Raw genomic sequence first — 24,875 nt, forward strand, 5'->3', positions numbered from 1 at the left:
GTAAACAGTTCTGACTTACTCCTGAATTTACTAAATTTATGCCTATTTTGAAGACTTTTGATATTGACAAAATTCACACAATAAATAGGACTTCCACTCTCAAAAGAAAAATAAGCAAAACTTAATTTACCTCTTTTTCTAATTATTTTTAAAAGTATGATAAATGTAAAGACACTTAATAATCCTTATTTTTACAAACCTGGATGAAGTCAAATATGGTAAGGGGCAGAAGATCATCCAAAATTGCTATATCTTTGGAGAATCTATTAAGAATTCCACCTATAATATAAAGAAGATACGTTTCTCAAAAAACAGTAATCTTGAAGAGACATATCAATATTTGATCAATTTGGATCACAGCAGAAGCTTTCAGAACTCAAATAAGAATTAGCATGTAGTAAGACAAATAAGGACTAAGAAAAGTTTAGTGTTGTACAGAGATTCTGAGCAACTGTGCTCAAGTTATGTTCTCCTACTTTTAAACCTTCATAAAATGCAGATTGCTCTAAGATTCATCCTACTACTACCATCTCACACTTGCAAGCTTGAATTTAATGATAATTTACTGGATATGCTATCATCATTCCCTTACATCTGTATTCCATAACGTATGGCTCTCCTTCTCCACTGACTTCTATACCTTTCTGACATACCTTTGCAGAACCCATGGCTACTCTTAATTTCTGCCTGCCTGTTATGTGGACCTTCTTTGCCATGTTCTCTCTTTCCGCCCTCTTTACTGGCAATCTAAGCTTCAGCCTGTCTTCTGAATTCCAGACTCATGTTTATAAGTCTGATAATGTTTTCCTCCAGTGAAAAAAATTATATATGGAGTGTTTACTATGTGCCAGGCATAATGCCAGGCACTGAGATAACAGGTGAATAAGCCTTGCTCCTTGCCCTTAAGGAATTCATTGTCTAGGGGCAGTTAAAGACACAATTAGATAAAACATAATACAGTACAAACAAAGTGATATTGAATCTTATCATTCAACCCCCCATTAACTGCATGATAAAGTCCAAAATTCTTAGTTTAATATTTAATGCTACCCCAAAGAAGTTTCCCATAGTCTCTCATAATTACCTTTTTTGGTGGGAACATTCAAGTTTTACTCTCTTAGTAAATTTCAATTATATAATATAGTGTTTTCAATTACAGTCACCATGTTATACCTTAGTTCCTCAGACCTTATTATCTTAAAGGGCAAGTGTTTGCCCTTTTACCAACCTCTACAGTACTGTAAAAATACTTTAAAAATATATTTGGGATTTATTACTCCACTTACACACACACACACACACACACACAAAGAAAACAAAACCTTAGAACAAATTTATTTGATCATCTTTGACCAGTTATATGAAACTAGATTATTCCACCCCATCAAAGACTTCATTAGTAAGAGAATTTTATATTTTCCTTGGTCATTAGTAAGAGAATTTTATATTTTCCTTGGTCACTTCAAGTCTTCTCTTTTAAATAATACTGTATATTGGCAACAAGATGGCTAAAAAGGGGTAGACCAAATATCTGAATGGAGAAGGACAACTCACCCAGAGGGCCTCTTTCTGTTGCTACACTCCCATCAGCAACATGGTGTAACAAACTAAGCTATTCTAGTTAGCTAAGACAGAAACATGAGGTGCAGCAATGTCTGACAGCCTACAGCATCTAAGAAATGTGCATGTCAGTCAGAAGGAAGATGCCTCCATCAAAAGCCAACGCTGCTGCTAGAAAACCAACAAAATCGTATCACCTTTTGATTGTGGATCAGCAGTATCACTTTGTATGCTTAGTCAAATACCTGCTTTCAACGCGTTGAGGGTTGACATAGGTGCTTGAAGAACAGCATGTAACATTTTGTGGTGTAAGATTTTCGACACTGTGATTAGAGTGTGCACCAGTGGTAAACCTCTGAAGAGTCCCAGAGCAAACAAAGTGTCAGCTACTCCCACATAAATATAAAAAACATAATATTCGCTGGTATTGGTAAAAATCACTGCATAACTGCTGTTTATGCTCTGAGTACTATTCCCTTTGTCTTGAGAAGCTGTTCTGCAAAGCAAAAAGAAATCGTTATTTGGCAACCAAACTTTCCCATTGAATTTCCAATACATGTAGACAAAACTGAACTTGAGTCTGAAGATAACATATTTCATTAGCATGAGTTATGCCTTTGATCTCAAGGACTTAACTATTGCAATGAAGTAGAGTATATTTTTTCACCATCAAAACGGATAAAATTGACGGTCACTAAGCAGTCAGAGAAAATACTAAATGTAAAATGTTCTTTTCAATATTTTTATTGCATTTTATGGAAACTAAACACTTTAGGAACTGGCAAACAGCTGCAGAAACTACCCACGCTCACAATTTAAAACAAAAGAACTTAATTTTCCATTTCTATAATACTTTGGGGAAATGAAGCACCATGGATATTATAATATTTAATAAGACCCATATAATCAATAGAAACAAAATATAGTCTACAATAGGACATGGAATACTCACCTTTTAAGTATGCACAACACAACCAAAGAAACAGCCACCTGGAATAAAACAATACACATCTGACTTTTTTCAACATCTCTACCTATTCCTCCCATACCCACTTCTAATGCCACCACAACCAAGGGCAAAGTACACAGTTTCATTTTCCTTTGCTTTGCTTTCCTGGGTCCAGCAGGTGCAATAATTGTTCTAAAAACCATTATTTGTGGTGAGAACATGTTAATAGAATTCAAATTTTACTGTATTAAATACTTTGCCATTTCTCTCCATCATTCAACAGGAACTATTCATGGAACCTCGCAGAAGAGCTAAGATTACAGTTAAATGTTTTAAATAATAAACTTTGTTTCTTATGAAGAAATTAATATCAGCCTATTGGCAGATAATTAATTTAGTTAGTTGTCACAAATAATTTCATTTATTGCAATGGATGAGGGACTAATTTCCTATGAAACCAATTAATTATTGGAAAAGATATTAATACTTGTGAAAATTAGTTAAAAGTCTCAACAGTGCAACCAAAATATTTAAAGAACTTATAAAACTCAACACCACCAAAACAAATAGTCCAATTTAAAAATGGGCAGAAAAAAAAAATTTTTTTTAATTAAAAAAATAAAAATGGGCAGAAGACATGAACAGACATACAGATGGCCAACAGACACATGAAAAGATGCTCATCATCACTTCTCATCAGGGTACTATAAATCAAAACCACAATAAGATATTACTTCACACCTGTCAGAATGGCTAAAATCAAAAACACAAGAAACAACAGGTTTTGGCAAGAATGTGGAAAAAACGGAACCTTCCTGCAGTGTTGGGTAGAATGCAAATTAGTGCAGCCAATGTGGGAAACAGTATGGAGGTTCCTGAAAAAGTTAAAAATAGAACTACCCTACGATCCAACAATTGCACTACTGGGTATTTACCCAAAGGATACAAAAACACTGATTCAAAGGGATACATGCACCCATATTTTATAGCAGCATGATATATAATGGCCAAGATATGGAAGCAGCCCAAGTATCCACCGATTGATGAATGGATAAAGAAGATGTGATACACACACACACACACACACATACACACACAGTGGAATACAATTTAGCCATAAAAAAGAATGAAATCTTGCCATTTGCAATGACATGGATAGAGCTACAGAGTATAATGCTAAGCGAAGTAAGTCAGAAAAAAACAAATAGCATATGATTTCACTCATTTGTGGAATTTAAGAAACAAAACAAATAAGCAAAGGGGGAAAAAAAAGAGAGAAACAAACCAAGAAACAGACTCTTAACTACAGAGAACAAACTGATGGTTACCAGAGGAGAGGTGGGTGCGGGGATGGGTGAAATAGAGGATGGGGATTAAGGAGGGCACTTGTGATGAGCACTGGGTGATTAAAATAAAAACTTAAAAATAAATAAATTAAAATTAGAAAAAGATTATTCATCCCCAAAAAAGTCTCAACAGTACAAAAATTCAGTTTATTATAAATTCATTTTGTTATAAAGACAAAACATACACTTCAGGTTAAAACCTACACTTACTAGTACTATTCAGGCTTTCTCAAGGTGGACGCTTCTGTCTAAGGGATATTCTCTACCCTAACTGAAAAAATAAAATTTTTTAACCACTGCTATATTTTTAGTTCCTTCAATATTTAAGAGATCTGCACTCAGTTCTATTTCAATTTGGTATTCTACTCTCCTAAACCCCGTGGAGAGACAATCTTGTGTTAATGCCATCACAATTGTAATACTAGAAATGACTATTATTATACAATTCTCCCAAAACTAACTTTACCAAAGGATCTAATAGAAAAAACAAGAAACTGTGAGTAAAATAATTTGAAAATTAACACAGCATAAAAATTAATAGAGAAGAAACCAATATGCCTGGTATAAGAAATCTCTAAGTGTTCTTTCACACTCAAAGTAACAGTACTATATAAACATGCATAAAGAACATTTGGCATTAACTAAGAAATCACATTATGAAGTTCTGTATTTTAAAGAGATGTATAAGTTGTAGTTAAATTCACATATCAGGAGTACAATAATGAAAAATCTAATGTCATCATTCTTACTTTCCTACTTTTTTTATTGCACACATAGCCTCCATGCACTGTATTAGTAAAGAAGAAAAAAAAAAAACAATTCCTGTTTCCTTGAAATTTAAGAAAATTCAAATTGACAAGAAATAAGGCAATAGTCTGGCTATTTCAAAAGTCTGTGTTCCAGTATAAATGCTTTCCTATTTCCTAAGCCTGATAAAAATCACTCAAGAACCTAGATAAGGGTATACTTCTAAGTCCCTCTTGGGTTATAATAGTCCCCCTTTGTTCCAATTAAAGGAGCGTCAATATTGCTGGTATTGCCAACATTCTCGGGATAAGAATAAATCCCAGGAACAAATATTTTATAATATTTACTAATGAACAATAACCAAAGCAGTTTTCCAAAGAACGGGTCTAGTCAACGTAATACAAAGTTATTTCCTGGCTTTTGTGAATAGAGACCACTAGCAAGTAGAGACACAGAACTGCCAACCCAAACTACTTTTGTTGACTGGAACAAAAACACTTCCAAGGACTTGATATAATGATATTAGTACAAATATTTGGGGCATATAGGAACAATTGATTAAGCAAGTTCTATCATTTCATTTCAAAATGTTTCAAAGTTGTAAAGTTCCTGCAGTTTATGATAGAGTGAGAGTCCTGGGTCATTAAAAGGGAAAAGCAAAAGGCCTTTATTTTTATTTTATTTTTTTAGGGTTTTAAACTTCAATCCATATCACCTAGAAAACGGTACAGTCTAAATCAGCCCTGTCAAAAATAAATTTCTACAATAATAAAAATATTCTATATCTGCATTGTTCAATATTGTTGTCACTTACCATAGGGGACACTTGATCACTGGAAATGTGGCTACTATGTGTGACTGAGGAACTGAATTTTAAATTTGATTTTATTTTACTTAATTTCATTTAATTTATATGGTCATATATTGCTGGTGGCTACTGTATTACAGCACATGCATAGATAATAATAATTATAGGGGTATAGACAATATTACATATTCATGTAATAATCTGATGATTACATCTCTGCAACCAAAATCTGATGATGGCATCTCTAAGGACAGCTCCATGAATGACAAAGATGATGATTTATGAACTGTGCAAATGATCCCAAGATGAAAAAGAAGTAGCCAGTATTGGGGCGCCTGGGTGGCTCAGTTGGTTGAGCATCTGATGTTGATTTCGGCTCAGGTCATGATCTCAGGGGCGTGGGATCGAGCCTGCCTTGGGCTCTGTGCTCAGTGGGAAGTCAGCTTGAGATTCCCTCTCTCCCTCCCCAACTCTCTCTGAAATAAATAAATAAATCTTTAAAAAAAAAAACAGATTTGGAAAAGCAGATAACATCTCATGTAATGTAGGGTATAGTTAAAGAATCCAAACCAATTTATTCTACCAGTTTCTATATACACAGAATTCAGAGCTACCTCTTAAGTCACATAATCAGATCTGTATGTAAATGAATATCTATTAAAATACAACTGTTATTTTGAGTTTTCACCAAAGGAACACAGTATCATAAGTGTTCTGTTAACATTATAAACATAAGTGCATTAGTGCATTCTACCCATTAGTTCACTATACACACGGCACACACCATATACACAGAATTGTGCCTGTCACACTGAAAGAAATATGTGTTGAATGAGTAAACATAGACCCATGGTAAGTAAAGCTGCATTGAAAGGATGATTATTAATCAGTTACAACAGAATTATTATGGGAGTATAGTACATATCTATTTTACTAGTAATATAAAGCTACCCAGAGCTTCCTTCTTAACAAAGAGAAAATAAATCATAAAAGAATAGGATACAGCAGTACTCTGACACATCTCTTAAAAATTACAGAATGAAAATACTAAACTTAGGATCTTGAGATACTCCAGTCAACAATACCCTCTGGTTGTTGTAAGAAGAAGCAGGAAACTGTCTCCTACTCTTCTTTGCATTTCTTCTATACCTACTCCGGGATGTACTGCCAAGCAGAAGCACTAGAAAGCCCAACATTATAGAAATTTTATAGCCTTGGGGCACCTGGGTGGCTCAGTTGGTTAAGTGGCTGCCTACCGCTCAGGTCATGATCCCAGGGTCCTGGGATCGAACACCATGTCGGTCTCCCTGCTCATCGGGTAGTCTGCTTCTCCCTCTCCCTCTGCCCCTCCCCATCCCTCCTTTCATGCTCTCTCTCTCTCTGCTTCTCTTTCTCAAGTAAATAAATAAAACCTTTAAAAAATAAAGAAATTTTATAGCCTATACCCTTGGTGCTGATATCGAAGAACTTATAGAAAATATTGCTTTGCAGTAGAAAAAATCGTACAAATATATAAAGGTAGACTGACTCCCTTATCAAAATAACACATTAATGATATGTGGTAACATTTCATGCTTTGAAGAAATAAGAAAGGGAAGCGTATGGAACCTACTCTATAAAATCATAACATCTAAACTGAAGTATGGTGCCTATGAAAACTAAAAATGGATAAATTACTGTCATCAAGGAAGAAGTGTATCTTAACCTCTCTTCAGGCTTTCTGATCATGATGACTATGAGGCTCTAAACAAGGTTTAAAAGAACTAAGTTATCTTCTGGGGTGAGTACCTGCACCATGATGCATACTAATGAGATATGTCAATTGTAATGAGAAAGGGGCACACTGGTATCAAGAAAGAAGCTTAATCTAAAAGAAAAACTGTAAATTTTGATTCAAAGAAGGTGACAGAATTGTGAACATCAGTGTTTAGCTATATAACTGTGCACATCATTAAGACAATTGCTATCTGTCTACTATCACCAAGGTTTATTACTCAAAATTTTGATAGTTTATTGGCAATGCCCCTAGGATACTGGCCAAAAAGGCTAATCATAGTATATCACTTCTTGCCTAGAAAATGGCATTATCAATGTGTTCTGTCCATTAAAAAGACATTTTTTTTTGGCAATAACTGGGAGGGCTCCACTAATCATTTACCTCCTCTCTTGTAATTTAGTTTCTAACTTCAAGACAAAGGAACACTGTCTTCTTGATTAAATGAGCTAGTAATATTGTATGCATGTGCAGCAGCTCAATGTTCAATCACTAATTAGTTAATCAATTATACACCATTTTGAAAGGAGCATTAAGTTCAACTCTATGGAGCTGGATAGGACAAAGATCCTATAAATTAACATAAATCATTGCCATATTCAGATAGGACCCTTTTTTCTTACGTAACTCTATAAACTGAGGACAGTCAAGAAAGGTGACCTTTCAGTGCAGAGATTTAAATCATTAACAGTTACGAAGGGCTGGTTTGAGAATAAATGTGGCACAGGACTAGGTTTCATTCCATTAATGTTGGTCATTTGGCATGACTAGCAGAGATTAATGAGGTAAATTTAAAATACATTTCAAAGCAATTTTTATGACTCATGCGAGAGTGTCAAATTACCCAACCCCATATTTTAATTAAAGTATAAAAGCGATTATTGAAACTTTCATTATATCTCAGTTTATGGACTTGCTCACCTCAAACTATCTTGAGCTTTATAAAAATGGTAAGACTATTAAGGGCATCAATGAGAACAGCAACTAGCATTGCTCACCCTGTGCCAAGCCCCATATTAAGTGCTTTACAGCCATGATGTGTCTTAACTCACAAACATGACCAAGGAAGTTGGTACCATTACAATCTCCATTTTGTAGATGAGTATATTGAGGCTCAGAGTGGTTGACTACCTTGCTCAGTTTCATAGTGTTAACAAGACAGTCTGAGGTCACGGCCAAGGCTATGTGACCCCACATTTGGTACTGTACTACACTACAACTCAGCCAACCTCCATCGGGTGTCTTAATTTACAAAAGAAGAGACATCGGGCGCCTGGGTGGCTCAGTCGGTTAAGCGGCTGCCTTCAGCTCAGGTCATGATCTCAGGGTCCTGGGATCGAGTCCCGCATCAGGCTCTCTGCTCTGCGGGGAGCCTGCTTCTCTCTCTCCATCTGCCTGCTTCTTTGCCTACTTGTGCTCTCTCTCTATCTCTCTGTCAAATAAATAAATAAAATCTTAAAAAAAAAAAAAAAAGAAGAGACATCACCAGAACTCAAGGATCAAATGGAAACTGATGGTTTATAGATGAAACAGTATGTACAACTTTTTGCTATATATATATATATGCTTATATATATATATATATATGCCTTTAGATGTTTAACACTATCTTAGTTGGTCAGGGAGAAGTGATGATATTCTATGTAGACCTCTCCACTGAGGTTAGAAACATCCCAACAATAGGAAAACACCTGTAGCTATAAGATTGGGTTTTGGTTACATATACATTTACACTGTCTCAGGCGAGGCAGTTCTTCACCTGGGTCATTTCTTCCCTGAAGGCAGTATGGGTCTTCATGTCAGATTTAGCTTGTATATTAGGGAGCATCCAGCGGTGTCCCCTGGAATAAATATCTAGGATAACTAGTCATTCACAGGCTGAATCCAATCCACACATGTGTTTTGTTGAATCTACCTAGCGTTCATTTTTTGTTTTTATTTAATCAACTATCTACACTTAAAAAATGGGAAGGCTTCACAGAAAAAAAAAAAATCTCAATAAACAAAAAGATTTAGCAAAACTGATCCCAACTTCCCTCATGGCACGTCCTTGGCTGGTGCGCATTTCCGTTGGCCCCATTGGACAACTGGAGGGCAAATGCTCTCCATTCAGCCTCTGAGCCACTTCACCCACAGACATTCTCTGCCAGGCTCCTTTTAGCACTTTGGTGGCTGCTCCTCATCTACAGAGAAGCCTCATCCACCATCCAGCTTCAAGAACCTCTTACATTGTTGTGTACTGCACTTGCAGCCCTACTATGCTGTTTGCACTTCCCTCCCTTGTTGTTTGATCCTGGTGATGTGATGTGATGTGACAAAGAGACCGAGATGGTGGCACCAAAGACAGACAAATTCTATAAGCAAGCGGGTGATGCGTCTCTCTGAAATGATGGCTTAAAACGGTCACCACGCCACTAATACATATTTATTTCAATTTCATTTAAAGGTGGTGATTCGTTATTTGCATATTCAATAATGCACTATCTATAGTCAAATGAACGTAAAATTGAGTACAGAATAATTTTCACTGTTTTATTTCAATCCGTATAAAGGCATTCTACTTAGAGGTTTTGAGCCTCTCTACTAAAAGCTCTTGAAATAGATGATTTAAGTATATTTTATATGCTGTATATGAAACAGGAAAACAGCAATAGAACTATATAAAACTATACATATCATTATATAATGTAAAATTGTAAATATACACATATATATCTATGCATAGATATATACATATTATATATGCATATATATGTATATACCCTTCCAAACTATTCTTAATGTAACTTTAAATCACAGTAATACTTTACAACAGAAAATTCTTACCTCAGCCAGAAAAATACCTAAGCACCAAATTAGCACAAAAATTAAGCTCTTGTGGATAGTAACATATCGAAGGTATGTGTTCCATGTAGTCACTGGTGGTATGCTCTCCACATCGTCAAAAAAGAACTCCTAACAGAAAGAATCATGGTTACTACAGGGACACAACACAGTTTCACATCACCCTTGTGGCGTTATTTTGAATGAATGTGTGGGAAAAGGAACACTGGTATTTGAAGCTAAATGAGTTTCAACAAATCCGAACCATTCTGAATAACGTCCGCTGGAGCAACACAGCTTTTTGAAAAATGAGAAATGCTGTAATTTTTCAAAATTCTAGAAGTAAATCCCTGATGATACAATTGTATTGATTTTGGACATTTTTTGCCATTTTAATGTAACAACATCACACCTGTTATCAAATAAATAGTACCACCAAGTTGAAGTTGCCTAGAACTCTCCGTGATTTAACCCATTTCTTCAGGGGTCCGTGGACAAATACAGTTTGGAATTTCGCTGGCTACAGAGGTCTGCCAAGAGACAGGAAGGCCAGCTGATGTTTGTATGTTCCTCAGGAGCTGGGATTATCTCCCTTTCCAAATATGACATAAGTTATATAACTCTAATCTTTAGTATATTTCCCTGGTGGTCTTTATTTGTCCTTTGGTGGATGCGTTTCCAAAATTTGAAAAAGAGCAAACCCAGATAGTCCCAAGGGAAAAGATACTTTTGTTTCTTAAGAAGTCAACAAAATTCATAAAAGAAGCCCCAGAAACTCAAAGAAGAGGTTCTATGAAATTGAAATATAGCACACTGATTCGACGTAAAGATTTTTGGAAGCAAATAAACCTGGATTTGAATCTGAACACCACCACTGACATCCTAGGAGCTGCCTGAGTTTAGGCAGCTGGACTTCTCCAAACTCTAGTTTTTTTATCTGTAAATGAGGATAAGGCTACGTACCTCCTGGGGTAGTGGTGGGGGTGAAATATACGTGCCTGGCACAGAAGTGATCCGAAATACTAACTATTATCAGTTAAAGAGATCATTCTTTACAACGAAATTTATAGGTTCTGGTTTGAGAGATTCATTCAGATTGATATTAAAACCATACGCATAAACCATCCCTTAGGAAACCTTTGTAAAATCATAGAAATGCTGAAAGTATGCATTTTAGAGATCACCTGTTCTGTTCTCTCATTTTACAGAAGAGGAAATTTGGGTCCAAAGATGTCAAATGACTTGTGCCTTGCCAAAGGTCATACTGCTCTTAAATGATCTACACTATTAAACAGTCAATTCATTACAATGCTGCCCAATTCACGCAAGGCACTTGAGGAATTTTTCTAGCAAAAAACAAAACACAATAAACGAAAACCCTCCTCTTTTATGTTGCCTCCTATTTGAAGAATAAAGCATTTCATTCTTTAAAACTTAATATAGAAGACTTTCTATCTGAAGGCTGACACTAGTATACATTGAGTTTCATATACCTTCTTTAAGAGAAACCTGTCCAGAGAGCCACCTTATAAAGCCAATTTAAAAGATAAAAAGAAGCCCACACAAATTCAGGTTAAGACTGATGTATAAACCAGAATATGGGTTAGTTAGTTAGTTAGTTAGTTAGTTAGTTAGTTAGTTAGTTAGTCCTGTCAAGAGACTAGATGCTTATATACCTTACTTAGGCTACCTGCATACCAAATACTTCTTGGCTTCTAAATAACTGAAGCTGTTATTTGTTTATATATTTATTTATACTCCACTTCTCCCCACAGAGGTTTTAAGGTGGTAACAAAGCAGATTTATAATAATTTACAATTTATCTAGTTTATAATAATGATTATCACTGACCCACTCAAGGACCCAACACTAGCCCTTTCAATACATTTTACGGGAAGAGAGATATCCATTGCCAAAGGAAATAGTTTATTCTTGTACATTTTGAAGTTGCTTACAGAATTTATGGACTCCGGACTTTCTGAATCTTAAAATAATCCTCATCTTCAGCTCATAATTTGAGTAAGTTTTGTATCACATTATATACTGCATTTCACTCAGTTGCACTCTGTGCCAAACACAAAACCACTGATCATTTATACATACCTTTAAATCTTCTTCGTTAATTTCTTCACTTATTTCCAAGCCACTATCTTGAGATAACCGTCTTGAATATATATCCATTTCGGTTAAGTTTGGCTGAGGGGCCAGCGACATTTTCCGGGTGGATGCGGCTGTCCTTTGGTGAAAGCTTTGACCTTGGTTTCCTGGGGAGCACGTCATCAGATTCAGAACAGACTGCCTTCGTTGTCTTTGAAACGTGGGGCCAGTGTTGATCATGTTGCTTCGAGGCAGGATGGCCTCTCCTTGCTCACCATCTGGAACTAAGGACAGCTTTCTCTCTAAGGGCTCATCGGAATTTTCTTCGATGCCATTCATTTGTAATGGAGTCTTTTGTACAATCGAAAATTTTCTGATAGAATTGATTGGATTAAGAATAGAGTTCTTCCTTTTTTCACCAAACTCTCCGGTCTGTTTAAAAGATTGCTTTTTTGTTTCATTCCAGGAGACAGCTGCATCTCCTTCTAAAGAGAAACGTCGTAAAGTCTCAGTTATGATTGAATTTCTTCTTTCTGCACTAAACTGGTCAAAAGAATCATATCCCATGAGCTTTGAGCTGAAGTCAGGCCGTAGACTTTGTAATTCAGAAAATGTCCCATAAAAATAGCAGCTACCTTCATGTAAAATTAATATTTTGTCAGCTTTCTTTAAATGTTCCATTTTAGAAGTGACCAAAATCCTAGTTTTGTTAGCCATCAATTTACAGACACAGCTTTAAGAATATAAAAAGATATAAATAAGATATCAATTATATAAACACTTTATTACAAGTCTTTGTGTTGCATTTTAACATTAATGTGTTCTTATATAAAACATCTATCATAAAAAGTCATTATTATACTTAAAATAATTCTACAAGTAAATAACAGCAATTAATTTGGTACCTCTTGAATTATTATAGCATGAAATATATTACTGAATTATTAGAGTATGCTATATCATAAAGTTGAGTGTTAACAGATCTAGAGTGAAATTAAATATCTGATATTAAATAAATGTTGGATTTGAGCAAATTGGTTACCCTGTGGGTCTTGGTTTGTTCATCTAGAAAATGAAAGAATTGTTAGATAACCTTTAAAGATCCCTGGGGATCTATATTTCTGCGTCCTTTAAAAATGCCAGAGCTTTCTCATTCTTTACATTTCCTATTAATTTCCTTTTACATTTTTAAGTTGGCTAGGAATTTAGTTCTCAAGAGCTTGTATTAAGACTAATCTGATTTGTTAAAAAAAAATCAATAAACCTGAGAACTGAATAATAAATTTGACCCTCCTCTAATAAAATTTCCTTTTAGTTTAAAAGTAAATCCTGACTAGAACCATCTAAGGAGACCAATTTCTTTTAGACATTAAGACACATACTGTATAGAAAGAGGCATCATTCTAGGGGCACCTGGTTGGCTCGGTCAGTTAAGCATCTGCCTTCGGATCGAGTCATGATCTCGGGGTCCTGGGATCTAGCCCTGCTTTGGGTTCCCTGCTCAGTGGGGAGTCTGCTTCTCCCTCTCTTCCTGCCCCTCCCTGCCACGCTCATGCTAGCTCTCTCTCTCAATTAAATAAATAAAATCTGAAGGAAGGAAGGACGGAAGGAAGGGAGGGAAAGAAAGAGGCATCATTCTAGATTATACTTTAACATACTAATTTGGCTAACAAAGTTTATATTAGTAAGAAGTTACTTATCACACTCTTAGGACTGTAGAACTCTTAGGTATTAAATTTAAATTCTAGGAAAGGTGCTTCTAGGGGTAATGCAACCATTTTATACACACACACACCTCTACATCCTTATTGCTTAAAACATCTTTATATTAGAAGAGCATTATAGTAATTCTCCTAATAAACTACTTTATGGTTCATGAAATCATTTTGAAACTGAAATCAAATCATATAACAAACTGCTCCTCTTAGGAATTTTACATACATTGAGCCCTAGTGGGGGCTCCCATGAAATGTATATCCCCAGTTTTGTGTGACTAAGGAAGAAGTTCTGTAGGCGGTATCAAGGTAGACGAATAGTCTGAGCAGTCACCTGCATTAAAACATTCAGCTTGTTTAGTTTCTTAAGAAATATCGTATCTAACACAGAAGAGTAAAAACGTTAAGTACAATAACCAGTTCAAATAATATATGCCACAAGGTAATAATACTGCAAAAACCATATAGAGAGTGATTGTTGTCACAATAAAATGGAAGAAACTGGTTTACCATGAGGTAATCAGAAAAGGTTTTAACGGAAGTGATCCTGAATTTTGACTGTGAAGGGAAGATCAGATTTGAGTGAGGGCTATGTCTCTTTCTGCCACAGTGAGTCACAATGGTGGCCATAATTCTCAAGGGTAAAATGCAGTCTCTGATGGTGTTCCTTCTCCCCTTTTAGCATGAGCATTATAAATTATTCAAAGAACATACCTTTCAAATATTTCTTTTTCTGTTAAAACATCCAGGTATCCAAAAGGAGAGTCTAGTAGGTATAAATCAGCATCTTTATATACTGCTCTAAAAAGAAAATGGATAATAAATTCGATTTTTTAAATATTTCCTGTCATTTAGTGGAGACAATTCTAAATGAGAAGCAAAAAGGTAAGTCATAAATGATTTTTATGGTTTTCACATTATCCAAGAACGACTGAAGTGGCTTTGCTAAATGTAAGTGGCATAAACTAGCAGAAGTTAAACTGAATCACACCATACCATACAATTTAAAATATTGTCTTAAAAAAAAAAAAAGAAAATTTTTAATAATCGTATCTGTTCAGAGCCAAGCACCATGCTATGTGCTGGGAATACAATGGTAAAAATGGCACAATCCCTGCCCTCAGAGATCTTGCATGTTGGTGGGAAAGCAAAGAAGAAAACAGACTGGGGCGCCTGGGTGGCTCAGTCGTTAAGCGTCTGCCTTCGGCTCAGGTCATGATCCCAGGGTCCTGGGATCGAGCCCGCATCAGGCTCCCTGCTCAGCGGGAAGCCTGCTTCTCCCTCTCCCACTCCCCCTGCTTGTGTTCCTGCTCTCGCTATCTCTCTCTCTGTCAAATAAATAAATAAAATCTTTAAAAAAAAAAAAAAGAAGAAGAAAACAGACTGTTTCAACACTGTAAAATGTCAGAGACCACAACTAAATAGCAGGACTACCTAAGAAAAACATCTTCATGTTTTTCGGTGTTGACCACTACCAGCAAATTGTTGTTGCTGTAATATTACTATTGCATTTTGTTCCCCAGAGTTTCAGTCTTTGTACCATATTTACAAGAATGCCAAACAAGGGAAGGATAAATAATTCACAACAAAAATGGACACCCGTATCAGTTTTACTTTTTAAGTAAAAAAAAAAAAATTTTATGAGGAAGTAAAGTCTTCATCAAATTGATCTGAGAACAGATGAAGATATAGTCCCATGTTAATGGAGATGAGATTAAATCTTCACAACGTTTAATTTTTCAGGTGTGGCTGTTAGTGACACGACCCCTATCCCACACATAGGATTCAGTGTTTACGTATAATTCTTGGTCCTTTCTATAAAAATTGTATTCAATCAGCTTGTAACTGAGAGAAGTAATTTTTTTAAAAAGTCAGAAATGGCAAAAAGGCAAAGTGAAATCTAAAAGAATTTTTGCAGTGTAAATTATTTTTGAAGATAACATGCAAGAGCTAGATAAAAGACCCCATCAAAATGTACCCTCAAGGTCTTTGCTCCCTACTACTCAGTTCTTACTTCTCTCTCTCTCTCCTTCACCTCTATGACCACAGTTTCTCAAGAAATGGAAATAGTACATTCACCATCCAAAACTGGGCAACATATGACAAATTCCAATCAGAGTAAGAATCAATAAGGAGCCAACATGTCAATAAGTCAATGTGATTTCTTGTTAACGACCTTGGCAACACAGTAAGAATCCTATTCAAATAAAACTGGAGGAACAATTGACTTCTCATATTACCAATAATTTTTTAAACTGAAAGTTACAGTTTAACCACAAAGTTTTCTTCTTGACACAAATTAACTTTACGTGCTTCTCTTGGACAGCTCAAAATGCTTAGACTAAGAATGTCTCTACCAAGGAACTTCACTGTCCCCCACAATGTTAGATGTGCTTGTTCTATTTATTGTTCCCTAAAGATTACAGACTTGAAGCCATGTGACATCATTTGCCTTACTATTTTTGTTATGAACATTACTAATTATGTTGAAAATTTGAAAATATATGTTTATGTAAACCAATAAGGAGAAACAGAAGGTTAAAGCAGGCAAGTGCATTGTGGGGTGGGGGGAAATGGGGGGCCCTGTGATAGACTTAACGAAAACACACTTTTTTCCTTGTGCTGTGCAGAATCCCAGAGTTTTTTACTTGTACTAAATCATACCATAAGGCAAACAAATATACAGATGCCAAAGAGCATGCAATTTGAAAAAGCCATCACCTTCATCAAATATGAATACTAAATCATTATCTATAGTTCCTAAAGGTGATTCTTAACCTGCTAATAATAAAACCCCAGGCATTTTTCAATTTCAGAAACAGAATATAAAAAATAGAGAAGTGTCTATAATTTTTACATGCTTGATATTTACAACAAATGCTCGCTGAACCAATAATCAGATATTCACCTTGCTAAGGAAATTCTTGCTCGCTGCCCTCCACTCAGTGTGATTCCACCTTCTCCAAGGACAGTATTATCCTTCTCTGCAAACTTGGAAATGTCCTATTATCAAAAACAGGAAGTTAGAGAGCAATTGTTAGTATGTTTCTGAACTTGAAAGGTACATTTTCCTTCAAATGTAATCATATAGCAGACTGTGGCTCTAACCATAGCTGAAATTTAAAACACCACATCTCAATTATTTCAAATCCACTTTAATTGGGCAGAACATGGCTGAAATTTTAGAAATAAATTTTTTCTTTATTTTTTAGAATGTCCTTCATGACAGTGAAATAAGAATTGGAAAAGTCAAAAGGTAAACTAAATGTACATGTATGGGTATGTAAACGTGTGTATATTATCCACAGGTCTGCCGTTACCTTCCAATTTAAACTCACTCCTTTAAAAGGAAATCTCCAAACATAAATAAACCTCTTAACAAGAAAAACTAAAAGAATACTATTCACATCCCCTACAGTACTTAAGCATATTGAATGGGTGACCAAGGATACAAGGCAATTCCTTTCCATACTTCTCTCACTCACCTACCACAGTCTTCTTCCCCATCCATCCTCAATCCTAAGTCTTCTGTCATCTACTCTGCCTCTCCTGTCACCACTGTCCACATGGGTCATAATATCCTTACTCCCAGTTAGTGAACTCCACGCAACACCCATGCCAGGCATTGTAAAAGAAGATTAGCGTTTATAAGAAATAGTCCCTGACTCCTGGTTATTGTTAAGTCTAATTTGGAAGATAAGCCCTAGTCCTGGAGAATGTTAACTAACACCCCAATGACTTAATTAATTCTTTTAATCTAAGTTACAAAGCAGTAAACAATTAATTGGCAAATTAATTGTACAGACAACAGAAGTATCTTATAATAGAAAACGCCAGAAGGATTTCTGGAAGAAATGAGGTTCACCTGAGACATGAAGAATGAGTTAGACAGGTAGCACTCTCCCTTTAGTTGAAAAAGGTTGTTCAACCTGCGCTCCTCTCATCTGCAAACATCTACTCTTCTCTTTTGTTACCACCTTCTTCTCTCTCCCTCTACTAAAAAAAAACCTTCCATACTATTTCTCCTTTTTCTTTCACAATCCAGAAGCAATCCACCCTCTCCCCTTGACCTACCACCACCATTATCAATATTTAAATTGTCAAAATGGTTCCTTCTGTTATTCATTGGTTTCTGTTGTCCACCTTATGAAAGTTAAATAGAACTTCCTATATGAAACTCTAAACTCACAAAGCAGGTGAAGGAACAACTATTCGTTTATATTAAAAATTATCTGGCAGCTCCTGGAGGCTAGAACTATGCTAGCCACTGCCCCCAATGCACTGTTAATGTCAATCCTCCTGACATAGTGGGGCCAGAGGTCTGAGATAAAAAAAAAACGCTGACATGTTGGAGGACATGCAGTAGGACTCAGTAGAGTTGGCCATGCAGGCGTCGGAGATCGATCACATAGAGATGTCACTCACAGCCAGCAGCCCTGCAGGTGAGGAAGACCTTGGTGGTTGAGACGTAGCAAACCAAGTGTTTCATTTCCTTCTACTGAACTAAATGATTTTTTTTTTTTTAGGATTTTATTTATTTGACAGAGAGAGACATAACGAGAGAGAGAAACAAGCAGGGGGAGTGGGAGAGGGAGAAGCAGGCTTCCCGCTGAGCAGGGAGCCCGATGCGGGGCTCGATCCCAGGACCCCTGGGACCATGACCTGAGCCGAAGGCAGACGCTTAACCGACTGAGCCACCCAGGCGCCCCTGAACTAAATGATTTTTTTCAACCCATGAGCCAAACCACATATCTAGGATTCTATCCAAATACAAGGACTATAGCTGAATTCTACCCTCCAGAGTCTAAAATTTGTAGCCTCACTAAAAAAGCACCTCAGTCCTTAGGTTTTTCCTGAGCTGGTGGATGAAGCACATCCTCTGTACTTGGTTTAGAGCAAAGAACAAGAAAGCTCGCATGTTTATTTCTCTCCTGCACCACACTGACTTCCCCAAATCCCATTCTCTTTTAAAAAAATAAATCTTTTAGAGTGAAAAAAATAAAGAATAGTTTGCCTTAGGTGAATGTATTGAGTGCAGGCTTTTATAAAGGAGGCAAATTTTCTAACACATTATTAAAAAGCCAGATGGTGCTGGAATTATTAGAGTTTTCATTTCCCCAGATTTGAATTCAACACCATACTAATTAATCAGTTAAAAGATTTTAATATTTTTAAAATTTAGAAATAGCAGTAGTTATGTTGATGGTATGATTATGACATAGTTACACTTAGGGAATAGATTATGAATTTAGAGGATACAAAATCCTAGCCCAGTACAAACATTTCATAAAGATTTGTGGAATGAAGGAAGAGAGAAAGAGAGAATGAAGGAAGGCTGGGTAACCAAACATGAAGCAACAAAGAAAGGGGTGCATATAAGAAAAGGAAATGAAGAAAAGTGTACAGAGCAGAGCAAGAAAATGGGAAAGGAATAGTGTCGAAGTAGGTATCTTTAGAAAAAAGCAAGAAGATATTGGCAGAATAAAAGAGACAAGAAAAGTGAAGGGGAAAATAAGAAATAATAGAAGATCATGAATGAACATTTCCACTTTCCCTACTGAATTTAAATGTCCAAGGAGCACAGATGCAATTTTATGACATTAATTTTCTTTTTTTAAGACAACAAATAAGAGGCTGTTCCAGGCAAATTTCTCTCATTTGTCTTTGTGTGTCACAGATATTAACAATTTTTTCTGCTATTTGTTTTCACTCTGTTTATACCATGTGACAATGCAAAATTTTCATTTTCATGAAGTCAATATATCTATCCGATTTCCTATACTGGTTAAAAAGTACTACTCCACTTTCAGGTTGCTCATGTAATATCCTAAATTTTCTCTTAAAATGTTTATTATTATTATAAAATTAAAAAAATATTAAAGGTACAATTTTTTTTTGTACAATGGTGTAAGAATCTAAACTTCTTTCCTTTTAGTTGGATAGCAGACACGATTTATTAAATAATTTTCCTCTGAATTTAAATATCATCTACTATATAGAGAGTTCTCATATTTTCTAAGATCTATTTCTGGGCTCTCTGGTTCCTCTGATCCATTTCCTATTCCTATACTAATACTCTGCTGTTTTTTTGGTTTTGGTCTTTTAATGGCATTAAGTATGATTTAATATCTGACAAAGCACAATTCTTATTCATAAATCTTTTGGCTCTTTTTGCTCATTAAGTCTTCTATATAATAACAATATCAGCAACACCAAAAGTAATAGTAATATTAGTTAATGTATACTGAGGGCTTACTATGTGTCACATACCACTTTAAGCACTTTACATGTATTAACTTTTTAAATATTCAAAACAGCCTTATCCTCATTTTAAATATGAAGAAATTAAAAGTTAGAAAAGATAAAGATAATTCCAAAATGCACAGCTAGTTTGGAGCCAGGATCCACACCAAGGCAGATCTTGTTTTAGATCCTTCAGTAAGAGTTTACTTCATATATTTCCTATATACTTCCTGTTAGATTTATGCCTATTATTTATTTTTATTTTATTTTATTTTTTTAGAGTGAGAGAGGGAGAGCATACACACGTGTGCATAGTGGGGAGAGGCAGAAGGAGAGGGAAAGAGGGGAATCTTAATCAGGCTCCACACCCAGCATGGAGCCAGATGCAGGGCTCAATCTCACAATCCTAGATCATGACCTGAGCCGAAACCAAGAGTTGGACCCTCAACCAACTGAGCCACCGAGGCACCCCATCCCTAATATTTTTAAATTGAGATATAATTGACATATAAAATTGTATTAGTTTCAGGTATGCAACATGATTTGATATATGTATATACTGCAAAATGATTCACACAATAATAAATTTAGTTAACATCTATCACCTCACACAGTTACAAATTTATTTTTTTTGTGAAAAGAACTTACAAGATTTGCTCTCTTAGTAATCTTCCAATATATACTACAGTACTGTTAACTAATGGTCACCTTGCTATACACGACATCCCCAGGACTTATTTACTCTAAAACTGGGAGTCTGTACTTTTTGATCACCTTCATCCATTTCGTCCTCTCACACCCACCCCCTGCCCCATCCCTGTTTCTGGCAACCACCAATCTGTTTGCTGTATCTATGAGTTCAAGTTTTTTAAGATTCCACGTGTAAGTGAGATCATACAGTATTTGTCTTTTTCTGTCTCATTTATTTCACTTAGCATAATATCTTCTAGGTCCATTCATGTTGTCACAAACAAAGATTTCATGTTTTTTATGGTTGGATAATATTCCATTATATGTACGTGTAGGTAGGTGGAGATAGATAGATGAAATATCTTCTTTTTCCATTCATCTGTCAATGGGCACCTAGGTTGTTTCCATATGTTGGCTACTCTAAATAATGCTGGAATGGACATGGGGGTACAGATACATTTTCAGGATACTGACTTTGCTTCTTTTGGTTAAATACCCAGAAGTACAATTGATAGGTCATATGGTAGTAAATTTTTTAATTATTTTAAGTTTCCCACAGTGGCTGCACCAATTTACATTCCCACCAGTACCCCTCAGTATTTTATTGTTTATTGTTTTAACCTATTGTGAATTGAATAGCTTTCCATTTTTATTTTTTTTCTTAATTAAAGATTTTTATTTATTTATTTGTCAGAGAGAAAGGGAGAGAGCACAAGCAGGGGGAGCTGCAGGCAGAGAGGGAGAAGCAGGCTCCCCGCTGAGCAAGAAGCTGGATGCGGGACTCGATCCTAGGACCCTGGGATCATGACCTGAGCTGAAGGCAGCCGCTTAACCAACTAAGCCACCAGGCATCCCTCCATTTTTATTTCTCGATGACCATTGTTAGCATAAAGAAAAGCTAGTTATTTTTGTATGCTTATCTATTATCCAGCCATCTTATTGTACTCCCTTAATAATTCTAGCAGACTTTTGTTTTCTGTTTGTTTGCTCTTTGCTAGAACCTCTTTGGGTTTTCTTTGTATAAACAATCTTTTCACAAACATTTAATATTGTCCCTATTTTAAGACAAATGACATTAATTTTTCACCATTTAAAATCCTGTCTACTTCAGGATGTTGGGTTAAAAAAAGTTACTGTATTTATGAAGTTTCCTTCTACTTCTATTTTTACTTTAAATTTTTATTATAAATGACTGCTGAATTTTATGTACACTTTTAGCATCTACTGACCCTGCTATATGGTTTTCCTCCTTATCAATATAACAAATTATACTGTATTTAAAGATTTCTTTATATTGCAATACAGCACCCTTGCATTTCTATCATAAATCTTGCTTGGTCATATTTTATCATTTCTTATACCATGTTGGAATCTATTTATTAATATTTTATCTGATACCATTTTATTTGAATATCTGTATCATTAGTATGATTAGCTATAGTTTTATTTTTATGTTATTTTTCAGATTTTGGTACTAAGACTATTCTGGCTCTAGAAAAATGGGAGAAAAGAGAACCCTTGTGCACTGTTGTCAGGAATACAAAAAGTGAAATAAGTCAGAGAAAGGCAAGCACCTTATGATCTCATTTATATGTGGGATCAAAAAAAAAAAAAAGCCAAATGAACGAACAAAACAGAAACAGATTCACAGAGAACAAACTGGTGGTTGCTAGAGGAGAGAGGGATGGGGAATGGGCAAAATAGGGGAAGGGGGATAAAAGGTATAAACCCTAAGGCACAGGGATATAATATACAGTATAGGGAATAAAGTTAATAGTCCATAACAACTTTGTATGGTGACAGATGGTAGCTAGATTTATCATGTTGATCACTTCATAATACATATAACTGTTGAATCAATATGCTGTATACCAGAAACTAATACAATATTGTATGTCTACTACACTTCAATTCTTAAGAAAAGAAAACTAGTTGAAGAGTTTTCCATCTTCTTCTCTGGTTTGGTATAGTTTAAATAATAGAGGCAGTATATGTTACTTAAGGGTGAGATACAATTCAATTATAAAATCATCTAATGATAGTGTCTTTTGAACTAGTAGTAACTAGTAAACCAGCTTTACAATGGTAATATATCTACTCAAGTCCTTTTGTGCTTTGAAATAAATTTTGATTACTTGCTAGTAAATCATCCAGTTTCTGTGGGTGAGGAAATTTTTTTAGGTTTTTAATTTTGGATAGTAGCTGTGATAACCTCTGGTTAGATGTACCATACTTTTAAAAAAAATGGCATTTTATACACCATTAAAATGCTGTTGAGGAAAGCATTGCTAGAAGACAAAAAATCTTGTCTAACACTTAAGACATATTCAATTTCCTATTAGTTTAGATCCCCTCCAAGTAATTTTAAAGATCTCTTCTCTTAAGCTAAGACAGAATTAAACATTTAATGATTTTATTAGGGGAAATACTGGTGCATAAGGAAACAGGGAAGGAGGCAGGGAAGGCTGGGAGATATGTCAGGCCTTAATGCAAGTCCGACCCCCAAGTGAAGGAGAGAAGGACAGAAGGTTGGACGGAAGGACCCTAGACCACTGTCTAAATCTAACTGACTCTTGGAAAGCCACCTGGGAGTCTCTGAACCAATATCAGTTAATAAGTAAGTCCCACATCCTCTAAACACAAATCTGCTTTACTATTGTGCCACACTCAATGATCCACGGGAAGCTACCTGTGGAAGAACACAAACTCCGTGAGTGAAGGATTTCATGTATAGCAACTGGGGCCACTGTTCAGTTCCACTGCCTACAACAGTGGTCTGTAAGGCATAGCTCATAATCACCACAATACCTGACCACCCCCCAAACTGGCAAAGGATATGAAATCAGAATGGCAAACAAACATGAAAGTATGTATAACCTCACCAGTAATCAGGGAACTACAAATTAGGGGGAAAAAAAGAGATAGGACTTTTTACAAATTAGAATGGCAAAAATTAAAGTACCAATGACAAGAACTTTCAATGATGTGAATCAATGGGAACACTCATAAATGACTGGTGGTAGTATAAATTGGTGCAACTACTTTAAAGTGCAACTTGGCAGTATCTAGTAAAATTTGGAATGTACCTATGTACCCAAAAACATCTCAATTCAATTGCTAGATATCTACTCCAGAGAAATTCTTGCAGATGTGCAAAAAGAAATATTCAAAGATTTTCATTGCAGTATTGTGTAAAATCTTGGAACAATCTAAATGTTCATCAGTAGCAGAATGAGTAAATAAATGTGACATAGGAATATAAGAATGAAATATATTTCCACATATAAGTAGCATGGCTAGACCTCAAAAAGATAATAGGAACAAAGAAACCAAGTTGAAGAATGATGTGTGGAAAGTCTACCACTTACATAAATTTAAAGCCACCCAAACAAAACTGTTAAATATTTATTGATAAGTACATGTATACATAGGTGTAAATTCAATTAAATGGATCAGAAAAGTACATATCACATTCGTCATAGTGACTGCTTGAAGGTTGGGGATTTGTGAAAAAATGATGGTAGAAAGATTTGGTTAAAAATTCTACTTCGAATTTGTCCAAGCCCCTAACAAAGCAGTCAGAAAACAGGGATGTTGTCATATAATTGTTTCCTATCCAGAATGGATACTAGGATACAGACTATCTTTCAAAAAGCATGAAAATAAAAGATTCCCACATCTGAAAAAATTTGAGGTTCTGAGCTAGCATATTTGGCTTCCTTTTCTGGACAGAAGCCATTTATGAAGAGAAATGTATAAATGTGGATAATTTAATAAGTTTCTCAAAGAGTGTAATTCATAGGATACAGCTGAGATTGAAAGGAAACAAAATAGTTGAGATAGATTGAATAGAATTGTAAATAAGCTCATTATTTTAAGATCAAATAAATTAGTAATACCAATATCCTGTTGCTCATATGAGTACTTGCTCTGATTGCCTAGTTTATTGTTCATTTGTAGATTTCTTTATTAGTGTTTGGCTATTTCTATTTGGTTAAACATAAAACACTTTTGTATAAAGTATTAAACATTTATCTTTGCTGATTACTAAGGGCACTCAATTCTGATAATATATTTATCTTAAGGGTGTTGGTTTTTAGCCTTCACAGCAGATTTTCTTTTA

At 35.4% G+C, this 24,875-nt stretch overlaps 1 protein-coding gene across 1 annotated transcript in view; it reads right to left on the reverse strand.

The window, feature by feature from the left end:
- CFTR (CF transmembrane conductance regulator) overlaps positions 1 to 24,875 on the reverse strand; it is a 165,274-nt gene that overhangs the window by 58,928 nt on the left and 81,471 nt on the right. The window contains exons 12-18 of the mRNA XM_064575631.1: positions 16,728 to 16,822; positions 14,534 to 14,620; positions 12,111 to 12,837; positions 10,011 to 10,139; positions 2,513 to 2,550; positions 1,806 to 2,056; positions 200 to 279 (exon numbers count right to left, since the gene is read on the reverse strand). Of these exons, the coding sequence (XP_064431701.1) occupies positions 200 to 279; positions 1,806 to 2,056; positions 2,513 to 2,550; positions 10,011 to 10,139; positions 12,111 to 12,837; positions 14,534 to 14,620; positions 16,728 to 16,822 (1,407 nt within the window). The remainder of the gene's footprint in view (positions 1 to 199; positions 280 to 1,805; positions 2,057 to 2,512; positions 2,551 to 10,010; positions 10,140 to 12,110; positions 12,838 to 14,533; positions 14,621 to 16,727; positions 16,823 to 24,875) is intronic.

The sequence above is a fragment of the Mirounga angustirostris genome, unplaced genomic scaffold (assembly GCF_029215605.1).
Source record: "Mirounga angustirostris isolate CCGP_5_RB_7025 unplaced genomic scaffold, mMirAng1.0.hap1 SCAF_12, whole genome shotgun sequence".
NCBI lineage: Eukaryota > Metazoa > Chordata > Mammalia > Carnivora > Phocidae > Mirounga > Mirounga angustirostris.